Source organism: Oncorhynchus mykiss, chromosome 17 (genome assembly GCF_013265735.2).
Source record: "Oncorhynchus mykiss isolate Arlee chromosome 17, USDA_OmykA_1.1, whole genome shotgun sequence".
Lineage (NCBI taxonomy): Eukaryota > Metazoa > Chordata > Actinopteri > Salmoniformes > Salmonidae > Oncorhynchus > Oncorhynchus mykiss.
In genome coordinates this window covers 33,798,678-33,812,566 of record NC_048581.1, presented here as the reverse complement: position 1 = coordinate 33,812,566, position 13,889 = coordinate 33,798,678, and the positions used below count along the sequence as shown (strand labels likewise).

The 13,889-nt window shown below is 40.7% G+C and overlaps 1 protein-coding gene across 1 annotated transcript; it reads left to right on the top strand.

Annotated features, from left to right (window-relative positions):
- The first annotated feature begins 961 nt into the window (after positions 1-961).
- Positions 962-13,589, top strand: catl (Cathepsin L). The gene is given in 8 exon segments (NM_001165112.1): positions 962-984; positions 1,952-2,078; positions 3,845-3,967; positions 10,668-10,826; positions 11,264-11,485; positions 12,050-12,215; positions 12,832-12,931; positions 13,280-13,589. Coding segments are annotated over 7 exon segments (993 nt in total). The 5' UTR covers positions 962-984; position 1,952; the 3' UTR covers positions 13,377-13,589.
- The last annotated feature ends 300 nt before the right edge of the window (positions 13,590-13,889 follow it).

Below are 13,889 nucleotides of genomic sequence, written 5' to 3'. Positions count from 1 at the left end.
TTGGACTCTGATCTGGATTACTGACCTATGCCTGCCCTTGACCTGTCGTTTTGCCTGCCCCCTGTTCTAGTAATAAACTTTTGTTACTTCGACATTGTCTGCATCTGGGTCTTTCCTAAAACGTGATAACTTTAGAATGAAAAGACAGAAAACCCCATTCTGTTTTACTCTGTTCAGCTTGAAGGTCTGATCTAGGACTTCCATGCCCATGTAACCTTTTTCATTGTGATTTAAAAGGTCCTTAAATTAGCATTCCTACAAAACTTGTATTTAAAATGTGGGGGAGCAACATCAGACAAGGGTTCTAGGGGACATCCCCCATTGCTATTCAAAACTATTTTGAGAAATTGCAATTCAAAGCTCATTTCATACATTTCTACAGTATCTAATTGGGCAATACATTATGATATCACTAGACAAAAGTGTTGGGGAGAAAAATGTAACATTGAAATGCATGTGTGTGCATCCCTAGTCCCTCGCAGACCTAGATTTAACTAATATTTGAAGTCAATTTCTATACTTTATCATCACGACTCAGGATAAGAATCACATGCAGACACAGGAGGATAGTTCGATTCTCAGAATATTTATTATCACAAAGGGGCAGGCAAAAGGCAGGTTGAGGGCAGGCCGAGGTTCGTAAACCAGGTCAGAGTCAGGCAGGTACAGGACGGCAGGCAGGCTCAGGGTCAGGACAGGCAGAACGGTCAGAACCGGGTCGACTAGAAAAAAAAACTTGGACTGTACACAAGTGTACTGTGTGCATATTTCTTAAGAATTAGTGATCATGAAACTCTCATGAAGAGGAACTTGTTCTTTCATAACAGATGTTTAAATACAGGAACTTGGTTAACTATGTAACTATGTAACGCCCGCCTACATCAGCAATATCAATAGGCTTATTAGAGTAAAGAGGAAGCTTAAAAACTATAAAACGTTGCTTTCATTTCCCCCTCACATCGAGGCAGGAGCAGTCAAACCCAGGTAACGACTTTCTCGTTTTTCAGCTCTAGATTACTCTGCTATCTTCACAAGGTACTTATTAGACGTAAAACATTTTTTACTCAGGCAAATAGCAAACAATATAGCTCATATTTTCTCATCTTTATCAATGGTGTCAATAATTCGGTGCCTAATTAAAGCACATGCCTATATCAATATAACACATATTAATATATAAAACAAATTTTATGTAAAATATTACGAGCTAGACCATAGAAACCTTTATAGAGATGATGATTTAAACTAAATTCAGGCTTGGTTCCCTAAATTGAGTACAGGCTACTCCAAGTCAAACATCTCAAATTCAGAAGTGCATTCAAATCAAATTTGATTTGTCACATTCGCCGAAAACAACAGGTGTAGGTAGACCTTACAGTGAAATGCTTACTTACAAGCCCTTAACCAACAATGCAGTTTTAAGAAAATACAACAAAAAAAGTAGAGATTGAATAACAAATAATTAAAGAGCAGCAGTAAATAACAATAGCGGGGCTATATAGAGGGGGTACCGGTACAGAGTCAATGTGCCGGTTAGTCGAGGTAATTGAGGTAATATGTACATGTAGGCAGAGATATTCACCACTTTTGGTGTGATGATTCTTAAATGTATTCCTTTGCCTATTATAGATTTTTGTATAATATATAATATACCTACCTCCCAAGGTAACATTTTCTTTAAAATTGTATGCCAAATCTGCTCTGTAGAAATATTACCTTTTGAATGATTTTTCAAAATAAAATCAATATGCTCATGAACAAAATGGCTTTGTGATTTGTGCAAATGTACTGTATGCATATTTCATGAGAATTAGTGATCATGAAATTCTGCTACATTGCTTTCATATTCCCCATAAAAAAAATGTACTCAGGCAACTATTCACGTTTACAAATGATAGAGAAATGTAAGTGTAAATGCTAACTGTGTTTGTGTGTGTGTTTGTGTGTGCAGGATGCAGATGAAACTCCTACTAATGGCATTGTGTGCAGTGGTGTCCTCTTTCAAACAACCACTGAGCACTGAGCTGGATGCTATCTGGGAGGAGTGGAAAACCCAACACAGCAAACAGTATTCCAAGGTTACTTAGTTCCTATGTTAAACACAGTACGCCAGTCATACTGTATGAATTAATCCTAACTTTCACTTAAATATGCATCCTTCCTGCATGCTTCCTGGTTGCTAAAATTGTAATAGTTTGCCTAAATTCTGTTTAAAATCCAAACAAATCAAATCAAATTTTATTCGTCACATACACATGGTAACCAGATGTTAATGCAAGTGTAGCGAAATGCTTGTGCTTCTAGTTCTGACAGTGCAGTAATATTTAACAAGTAATCTAACAATTCCACAACAACTACCTAATACACACAAATCTAAACGGATGGAATAAGATTATGTACATATAAATATATTGATGAATTATGACCGAGAGGCATAGGCAAGATGCAATAGATGGTATAAAATACAGTATATACATATGAGATGAGTAATGTAAGATATGTAAACATTATTTAAAGTGACTGGGGATCCATTTATTAAAGTGGCCAATGATTCCGAGCCTGTATGTAGGCAGCAACCGCTCTGTGTTAGTGATGGCTGTTTAACAGTCTGATGACCTTGAGATAGAAGCTGTTTTTCAGTCTCTCGGACCCAGCTTTGATGCACCTGTACTGACATCGCCTTCTGGATGGTAGCAGGGTGCACAGGCATTGGCTCGGGTGGTTGTTGTCCTTGATGATCTTTTTGGCCTTCCTGTTACATCGGGTGCTGTACGTGTCCTGGAGGGCAGGTAGTTTGTGTGACAAAACAAGCAAGTATAGTGTAGATGATCATTGTACCATCTTAACCTCTGTGAAATATAACCAAAAATATTGTATTTTCAGCTGTTTGAAGCTGGTGTACAAAACCAAAAGTAAAATATGCAAAAATTATATTTAAGAAAGTGAAGCATAGAAATAGCACACATAGAACAGATCTACAGCTTCTTAGACTTTCAATGAGAATAACAGATCTATAACTCCATGTGAATTTGGTTGGATCACCCAAAACGTTTCATATTGCAGCTTTAAGTCAAATTTTGTGCCCATCTAGCACATAATGTTCTGAGAACCATATGTTTCTTAGAGCTTGGTGAGAGCATGGATGTCTATGGTTATTTTGCATAAAACCTTCCCACAACGTTCTGGGAATGGAGCAGGATATTTGCTTGACTTTGAAACATTCTCAGCACACAACACACCTGTTGAATCTAGGGGGCACTATTTTCATTTTTGGAAAAATAACGTACCCAAAGTAAACGGGCTATTTTGTCAGGACAAGATGCTAGAATATGCATATAATTGACAATAATTGTCTTGATATTTCCTTACTTTAACAGAACATTTCCTATAAGCTCTCAAGGATCATACCCCCCCCCCCCCCCCCCCCGCCTAAAATGACACCCAAATATAACTGTCTGTAGCTTAGGACCTGAAGCAGAGACAGCAGCAGGGGTTCAACAGCAGGGGTTCAAACTGTAGAACCCAGTTCCAACATTTGAATATAAAAATAGATTTTTCAAACAAAACAATGCTATCTTTTATCTAATGTTCACTTCTGTTCTCAAAATCTTAAAAAAACATTCAATTTTACCAGTCAGGAAATGCATGCCTTCATTCCCAGAACCAATGGGAAACCAAAAATGTACATTCCCACAACTTCCAAGGAACCAAGTGTGCTCGCTGGGTGAAAATATCACTTAAGTGGAAGTCTAGCATGTGCATATCACCCTTGTGTTATGATTTGCCCCATAGAGATTAATCATGATGTCAATAGCTTGTGGTGCCTTTGGCTTGTCTTTCTCAGGTGGATGAGGGCTTCAGAAGGATGATCTGGGAGACAAACCAACGCCTCATCCGTCAACACAACCTGGAGGCAGAAATAGGAAAGCACACCTTCACCCTGGGAATGAACCAGTTTGGAGACATGGTAAGACAACCGACAATTGTAATTGGATCAGCAATTGCATGAGCATGAAACATGCATTTAAGAAATATAAGAAATATAAATAGGAAAGAGAGCAGCTTTTACAGATTGTTTTACGTCCCAGATAAAGGGGATGTTCAGTATTTTACAACTTAATATTGAAGAGGAACTGAACCCCCAAAACGACTTATCTGCTTGAAAAAGGCCTATGTGGCATAGATAGTACTTATAAACAAAAAATCTAGTGCCAAAATTGATTAAAATGTTTAAGTAGGATTATTTTTGCCATAAAGTCAGAATTTTCCAAAACTGAGTTGTGTGAGATTTAACTTAACTTGAAATGTTATCACTTCAGAGGTAAATAGTAGGCCTACCTGTTTCTCCCATTGAAGACATTAGATGTGAGTTTGCTCCAGCAAGGCTAGGTAATGTTGTGGGAAATACTGTATGCTGTATTGTAGACAGTGGAGATTTTAGAATGTAATTTTGGTGGTGCAAACTCGCCCCCAATTTTTTTATGCATGCCAGCAAAGCCACTGCACAACACTCATCAATACATTAATTGGACTATAATGGTGGCAAATGGTTAGGGCCTACATAAAGGTGTCCCACCTTACTACTGTTACATCTGGCTGAAATTGAGTCTTGTCTGTCAACGAAACACTTAATTCAGCATCATTTACTGCCTTTTAAAATAACATAGCTGATATGGCTGGCTTGCTTAAACGAAAGTGGTTTCTACTGACAATTGAGATGTACAAACTAAGACATTACTGAGAGAGCTAGGATGGACGTATTCTCCCTGTACACCAAGTCAGAACCGTAGACAATGAAAGGTCTTACAATATTCGATGATGACATTTCTCTAAAACAGGCTATAAGCTGCATGTGCACCACCAAGTCAGAAAAGAAGGCTAAATTATGAGGGGAAAGGGGACCAAATTATTAGGGTGACGCACATGGGCCTCTAACAGCTTACTACACAACATACACATAGGATTACTTTCTTAGCTACAGTATACACATCTCCCTGGCATATTACATCATTTTTGCAGCAACATACAATACATTTTTGGACTCACCTTGTTGTGCTGTGCTCACATGAACAGGAAGGTCGTGTGGCGGTTCTTCGTGGGCAAATTTTGTCATCAAATTTTGTCATCAAAGTCTGTCATTCTCTGGATTTATGGTGCTTTCAAGACAACTGGGAACTCTGAAAAAAACAAGTTTGAATCATGACGTTAGTGATCTTCAGGTCGGAGCTCTAGAAAGAGGCCTGAACCCCCAACTTGGAATACCAAGTTGGATGACCATTCAAAATATATTTTCCCAGTCTGAGCTCGTTTTTTCAGAGTTCCCACTCACTGAAGTCTGAGATTTCACAGTTCCGAGTTTCCAGTTGTTTTGAAAGCGGCAGAAGTCATGCTTGGATTGACAACATGGCCAATATTGAATATTTATATTTTTAAACTTGGAAAAGAGACCCTTTAACCAAGACTTGGACATCCACTCCACTGAATAGCAGGCTTGCAGTTAGCCACTGATTCCTTCCAAACCACTCATTCTTGAATTTGAGATTTCCAAGTTGTTGTGAAATGTTTATGTCCAATGGCCGATGAGCAACGATACGTTTTATCTATAATTTCTCGTCATAATTTCTCTTTATAAGACATATATTGAAAAGGATTTGCCAGTAGATTGTCGACTTGATTCATGATCAAATCAAATTTATTTCTAAAGCCCTTCTTACATCAGCTGATATCTCAATGTGCTGTACAAAAATCCAGCCTAAAATCCCAAAATGCAAGCAATGCAGAAGCACAGTGGCTAGGAAAAACTCCCTAGAAAGGCCAGAAACTAGGAAGAAACCTAGAGAGGAACCAGGCTATGAGGGGTGGCCAGTCCTCTTCTGGCTGTGCCGGATGGAGATTACAACAGAACATGGCCAAGATGTTCAAATGTTCATAGAGGACCAGCAAGGTCAAAAAAAATAATCAGGTGGACTGGGGACAGCAAGGAGTCATGAGGTCAGGTAGTCCTGAGGCATGGTCCTAGGGCTCAGGTTCTCAGAGAGAGAGAAAGAAAGAATTAGAGAGAGCATACTTAAATTCACACAGGACACTGGATAAGACAGGAGAAATTCTCCAGATATAACAGTTTGACCCTAGCCCCCGACACATAAACTACTGCAACATAACTACTGGAGGCTGAGACAGGAGGGGTCAGGAGGGGTATCCAACGATACACCCGGACAGGGCCAAACAGGCCCTGAGGATGCAACCAAGAGGCTTGAATTTTTGAGCTCTTCCTGTAGATTTTGCAGTGACGCAGTGTCCCCATGAGTGACAGAACACTGAGCAAATCACGGCGCAACTAGAGAACATTACCAACCCCTATGCTCGTAATTTTCGCAGCCTGCCCCACCTCCACAGAAAGACCAGAGCTAGGAGCTGCCTTACTATAGAAAGCATAAAAGAGACCATCTTTATTACCTCAGTAATATATGTCTTTTTTTCATTGTTTGCAATAACATGCAAAACAGGCACAAAAATTAATAAATAATAATATATATCCAGTGCATTCAAAAAGTATTCAGACCAGAAAAGTATTTTTCCACATTTTGTTACGTTACAGCCTTGTTCTAAAACTGATTACATAATTTTTTCCCTTCATCAATCTGCCCACAATACCCTATAATTCCAAAGCAAAAACTGTTTTTCAGAAATGTTTTCTAATTTATTAAAAATTAAAAAATAAAATATTTAATTTGCCTAAGTATTCAGACCCTTTACTTAGTACTTTGTAGAAGCACCTTTGGCAGCGATTACAGCCTCAAGTAGCAAGATGGCGCCAGAGGGGAGGGCTGCCGTCTTATCGGCTCTTAACCAACCATGCTATTTCGTTAGTTTTTCCGCATTGTTTGTAACTTGTTTTGTACATAATGTTGCTGCTACCCTTTCTTATGACTGAAAAGAGCTTCTGGAGACCTGAACTGGGATTACTCACCTCAAATTGGATAAGTTCTTCTTCAATGAGTCGGAGGTGAGGGATATACTACAGACACCCGACCAGGTCCAGATCCCCGTGATTCGGTGGAAAAGGAAACGTAGGTTTCGAGGAAAGAGATCAGGATGCCGTGTGAGGATCAGGCGACGAGTGGCTAATCTGCCCTTGCCTTCCGTTCTGCTAGCTAACGTTCAATCGCTGGAAAATAAATGGGACTGAAAGCATGTACACTACCGTTCAAAAGTTTGGGGCCATCTCCATTAAAATAACATCAAATTGATCAGAAATACAGTGTAGACATTGTTATTGTTGTAAATGACTATTGTAGCTGAAGCAATACAACTGGCCTTCTTTAGACCAGTTGAGTAACAGCATTTGTGGGTTTGATTACAGGCTAAAAATGTCCAGAAACAAATATCTTTCTTCTGAAACTCATCAGTCTATTCGTGTTCTGAGCAATGAAGGCTATTCCATGTGAAAAAGAAACTGAAGATCCCGTACAACGATGTGTACTACTCCCTTCACAGAACAGCGCAAACTGGCTCTAACCCAGAAGAAATCCTGCTATGCCCTCCAACGAACCATCAAACAGGCAAAGCATCAATACAGGACTGAGATCGAATCATACTACACCGGCTCTGATGCTCGTCGGATGTAGCAGGGCTTGCAAACTATTACAGACTACAAAAGGAAGCACAGCCGAGAGCTGCCTAGTGACACAAGCCTACCAGATGAGCTAAATAACTTCTTTGCTCGCTTCGAGGCAAGTAGCACTGAAACATGCATGAGAGCATCAGCTGTTCCGGACGACTGTGTGATCACACTCTCCACAGCCGATGTGAGTAAGACCGTTAAACAGGCCATCATTCACAAGGCCGCTGGGCCAGACGGATTACCAGGACGTGTACTCCGAGCATGCGCTAACCAACTGGCAAGTGTCTTCACAGACATTTTCAACCTCTCCCTGTCCGAGTCTGTAATACCAACATGTTTCAAGCAGACCACAGAAGACCCTGTGCAGAAGAACACTAAGGTAACCTGCTGAAATGACTACCTGTAGCGCTCATGTCTGTAGCCATGAAATGCTCTGAAAGGCTGGTCATGGCTCATATCAACAACATTATCCCAGAAACCCTTGACCCACTCCAATTTGCATACCGCACCAACAGATCCACAGATGATGCAATCTCTATTGCACTCCACACTGCCGTTTCCCACCTGGACAAAAGGAACACTGATGTGAGAATGCTATTCATTGACTACAGCTCAGCGTTCAACACCATAGTGCCCTCGAAGCTCATCACTAAGCTAAATCTCTGGGACTACTAAGGGTAGGTAACAACACATCCGCAACGCTGATCCTCAACACGGGGGCTCTTCAGGGGTGCGTACTCAGTCCCATCCTGTTCACTCATGATTGCACGGCTAGGCACAACTTTAAAACCATCATTAAGTTTGCTGATGACACAATAGTGGTAGGCCTGATCACCGGTAATATCGAGACAGCTTATAGGGGGGTCTGAGAACTGACTGTGTGGTGCAAGAATAACAACCTCTCCATCAACGTGATCAAGACAAAGGAGATGATTGTGGACTACAGGAAAACGAGAAACGAGTACGCCCCCATTCCCATCGATGGGGCTTTAGTGGAGCAGGTTGCGAGCTTCAAGTTCCTTGGTGTCCACATCACCAACAAACATGGTCCAAGCACACCAAGACAGTCGTGAAGAGGGCACGACAAAACCTATTCCCCCTTTAGTGGATTGAAAAGATTTGGCATGGTTCCTCACATCTTCAAAAAGTTTTACAGCTGCACAATCAAGAGCGTCCTGAAGGGTTGCATCACTTCCTGGTATGCCAACTACTCGGCCTCCAACCGCAAGAGCGTAGTGCAAACGGCCCAGTACATCACCGGGGCCAAGCTTCCTCCCATCCAGGACCTCTATACCGGTGGTGTCAGAGGAAGGCCCTAAAAATTGTCAAAGACTCCAGCCACCCTAGTGGCCCATAGACTGTTCTCTCTGCTACCGCACAGCAAGCGATACCAGAGCGCCAAGTCTAGGTCCAAGAGGCATCTAAATAGCTACTACCCCCAAGCCATAAGACTCCCGAATAGCTAAATGGCTGCTGCTACTCTCTGTTATTATCTATGCATAGCCACTTTAATAGCTCTACCTACATGTACATAATTACTTAAACTACCTCAACAGCGGTGCCCTCGCACATTGACACATTGACTCTGTACCGTTACCCCCTGTATATAGCCCCGCTATTGTTATTTACTGCTGCTCTTTATTTATTTGTTGTTCTTATCTCTTACTTTTTTGGGGGCATTTTCTTAAAATTGCATTCTTAGGTACGACGGTACAAGCTTGGCGCAACTGTTTTTGTGGAGTTTCTCCCATTATTCTCTGCAGATAATCTCAAGCTCTGTCAGGTTGGATGGGTAACGATGCTGGACAGCTATTTTCAGGTCTCTCCAGAGAGGTTGGGTTCATATCCGGGCTCTGGCTGGGCCTCTCGCTACAGTGAAGCATGGCCGTGGCAGCATCATGCTGTGGGGATGTTTTTCAGCCGCAGGGACTGGGAAACTAGTCAGGATCGAGGAAAAGATGAAGGGAGCAAAGTACAGAGAGATATCCTTGATGAAAACCTGCTCCAGAGCGCTCAGAACCTCAGACTGGGGCAAAGGTTCCCCTTCCAACAGAACAACAACCCTATGCACACAGCCATGACAACACAGGAGTGGCTTCGGAACAAGTCTCTGAATGTCCTTGAGAGGCCCAGCCAGAGCCCATACTTGATCCCGGAGAGACCTGAAAATAGCTGTGCAGCAACGCTCCGCATCCATCTGACAGAGCTTGAGAGGATATGCAGAGAAGAACGGGAGAAACTCCCATACAGGTGTGCCAAGCTTTTAGCGTCGTACCCAAGAAGACTCGAGGCTGTAATCGCTGCCAAAAGTGTGTAACGGCTTTCTTCTGTGGACGAAGGATCGGACCAAAGCGCAGCGTGGTTAGAGTTCAACATTTTTAATAAAGACCATAACCGTGAACACTACAAAATACCAACACAACAAATGTGCAAAACCGAAACAGTCCTATCTGGTGCATAGACACATAGACACAAAGACACAAAGACAGAAGACAACCACCCACAAAGTTCCCACAGAATATGGCTGCCTAAATATGGTTCCCAATCAGAGACAATGATAGACAGCTGCCTCTAATTGAGAACCAATCTAGGCAACCATAGACATACAAACTACCTAGAAAGGAAACAGCCCCATAAACATACAAAACCTCTAGACAAGGCAAACACATACATCACCCATGTCACACCCTGACCTAACCAAAATAACAAGGAAAATAAAGAACACTAAGGTCAGGGTGTGACAAGGTGCTTCAAGAAAGTACTGAGTAAAGGGTCTGAATACTGATGTAAAAAAAATGGTTACATTTTTAATGCATTTGCAAAAATTTCTAAAAAAATCGTCATTGTGGGCTATTGTGTGTAGATTAATGAGGTAAAATCTTTTTTTTAAAACCCTGCCCCCATTTGTCCAGACCACAGAGATAACGTGCAATGCAGACGTATCTACACATTCATTGTTTTTTACAATATTTAATCTGTTTCTAGAATTACTGTTTTCTTGACTAAGATGGTGATCCATTCTAGTGTTAATTCTGTGTTCCAGATGAATAAAGAGTACAACGCCTTGTTGACTGCTAATGATGCTGAAGAGGTGAAAAGCCTGGATGGGATCCCCCTGTCTAAGTGGAACTGCAGTCTCTCAGCAGCTCCTGAGACATGGGACTGGCGTCAATATGGATATGTGACTCCAGTGAAGAACCAGGTTGAAGAGCAGCCTCTTTCATTTGTTCTCTCTCACTTTTGGGGCGAATCCTAACTTCCACTTAAGTCTAAATTTCCTTTAGTCTCCCACTGACATCATGCATGACTAAGTAAACATTTGGCTTAACTGGAAGTTAGAATTCTCCCCTTCATTTTTCTGGTATTGTACAGATTGACACTGATATAGAAAGGATTAAAGGAGTGGGTAGTCTAGGTGCCACTTATTAGACATGACATGAAAAGTCACTTTCTCTGCATTTAGAAAAGTGACTAAACTGCACCTATGTTTGTTAGATAATTTTGAGGTAGTCGCCTGATATGATGAAAAGCGACAGGGGTTTTTCCTGAGCACTTTACCAGGAAAAACATGCCGCCATACCTCTAGGGAATAAGTTCAAAGCAAAACAGTTGATATGACAACTATTTTATTTGATCTAGGGGTCTTGTGGATCTTGCTATGCATTTGCTGCAGTCGGAGCCCTGGAGGGCCAGTTGTTCAAGCAGACAGGCACACTGTTGCCTCTGAGTGAGCAGAACCTGGTAGACTGCAGTGGAGACTATCACAATAATGGCTGTGACGGTGGCTTGGCCATGAGGTGTTTTAGTTACGTCTCAGATCATGGGATTATGTCGGAGAGGAATTATCCTTACACTGCAGAGGTACAATACAATATGTTACCATTAGGGTTGCAAAATTCTGGTAACTTTCCCCCAAATTCTCAGGTTTTCCAGAAATCCCAGTTGGAAGGTTATTGGAATCAGGAGGGTGTCATGCCCTGACCTTAGTTATCTTAGTTTTCTTTATTATTTGGTTAGGTCAGGGTGTGACAAGGGTGGTTTGTGTAGTTTTTGTATTGTCTAGGGTTTTTTGTATGTTTATGGGTTGCCTAGTCTAGGTGTTTATATGTCTATGGTTGCCTGGATTGGCTCAAAATCAGAGGCAGCTGTTTATCATTGTCTCTGATTGGGGACCATGTTTAGGTAGCCATATTCATTGGGTATTTGGTGGGTTATTGTCTATGTGTAGTTGCCTGTTTCAGCACTCTTGTTATATAGCGTCACGTTTGTTTTGTTTAGTTCTGTTCACTGTTCAGGAATAACCATACAACCAGGAATCCTCCAACTGATATTTCTGTAAAAAGTGGACATTTTGTAAAGAACATAGAATAGATGAGTGAAAAGCTCACTGTAAAGCTTGAGATTGTCATAATAAACTGTTTTCAGGTGGGCCCTTGTGAATACCAGAATGCAACAAAGGAAGCCTGGTGCAAGGGCTTCAACAGAGTTCCTTCTCTGGATGAAAAAGTGTTTTGAGACACTTTGTATGAGGTTGGCCCTATCGCTGTGTCTGTGAACGCCACACATCCCTCCTTCAAGTTCTACAAAGATGGTGAGCTCGGTGTCACACCTATGACTAGATGTGAACAAGTATACGTGTACATCCATGTCAAGAGTACGCTCTCCAAGAAGAGGTAATAGATTATCTCTTCTGAGATTGTAGTAGTTCGACTTCACTGCGTGGACTCTTCAGCAAACGTATTACGACAATTTTAGGTGGGAACCATTAAGCAACAAATAGGTAAGAAGAGAAAATAGCCCTAGTCTTATCAATACCAGTGAATGGTCATAGTGACAGAACTAATACTTTACACATAGAGACACATTCAAAAATGAGTTTGGAAACACTTTACTTGAAGAATCCAGGCATAACTTGTTATAACCATGTATGAGTCTTTATAACATTTATATTATATTAATATATAATATATTTCTATTATATCATTATATTTTATATATATACATTTTGAACTGGTTATTTAGCCCGTATCACTATGAAATTATTATAATGTAAAGGGGTCATCATCATCATGACATTTCGCAATGCATTATAACTGCATAATGCATTATACCTGGCTGCTTTAAGTAAAGTGTTACCATTACCTCTATTAAATTGTAAATTAATACATATGAATTGCACATTAACTCTTGTAGTGTTTCTTCTTTAGGAGTCCTCTACGAGCCAGACTGTTCAACAAGAACAAACCATGCTGTACTGGCTGTCGGGTATGGTAGTTCTTACCTGGACTACTGGATTGTGAAAAACAGGTCAGTGTTTACTTTCAAAGTAAAAAGCCATCCAACAACTCAATATTAATGACATAAGGCAACATTTTTAATGCAGAAAATACAGTCGAACTCATCATAATCTGCCAGTGTGTTTTTAATTTGACACTTCAACAATTTTTGTTGTAAAAAGGCCACCGTTTACGCATTACTCATCCAGGCAAATAATCCTATTATATTTTTTCTTTTTTGAAGAAAAGTTCCAAATTCAATCATACTACCAGGTTGTAATGGATTTTAGTTCTATTCACACGTCATGTACATATCTAATGTAAACGTACACACACTCTCGGTACTAAGTATTCTTTAATTTCTCCATTGGTTTTGCAGCTGGGGTACTGGTTGGGGAAGAGACGGGTACATTCTCATGGCCAGAGGATACAACCAGTGTGGTATTGCCAGACGCCCAGTCTACCCTATTATGTGATTTGTGCATGTTGACACACTTGGAATCCTAGCTAGAGATACAGTGCATTCAGAAAAAATTCAGACCCCTTGACTTTTTCAACGTTTTGTTACGTTACAGACTTATTCTAAAATGTATTACATTTTTGTGTTCTCACCAATCTACACACAATACCCGGAAATTACAAAGTGTAAACAGGTTTGAAAATGTATTATCAATAAAAAACAGAAGTATTCAGACCCTTTTCTATAAGACTCAAAAATGATCTCAGGTGCATCCTGCATCCTGTGCATCCATTAATCATTCGTGAGATGTTTCTACACCTGGATTGGAGTCCACCTGTGGTCAATTCAATTGATTGGACAGGCACATACCTGTCTAAGATCCCACAGTTGACAGTGCATGTCAGAGCAAAAACCAAGCCATGAGGTTGAAGGAATTGTCCGTAGAGCTCCGAGACAGGATTTTATTGAGGCACAGATCTGGGGAAGGGTATCAACATTTCTGTAGCTTTGAAGGTCACCAAGAACACAG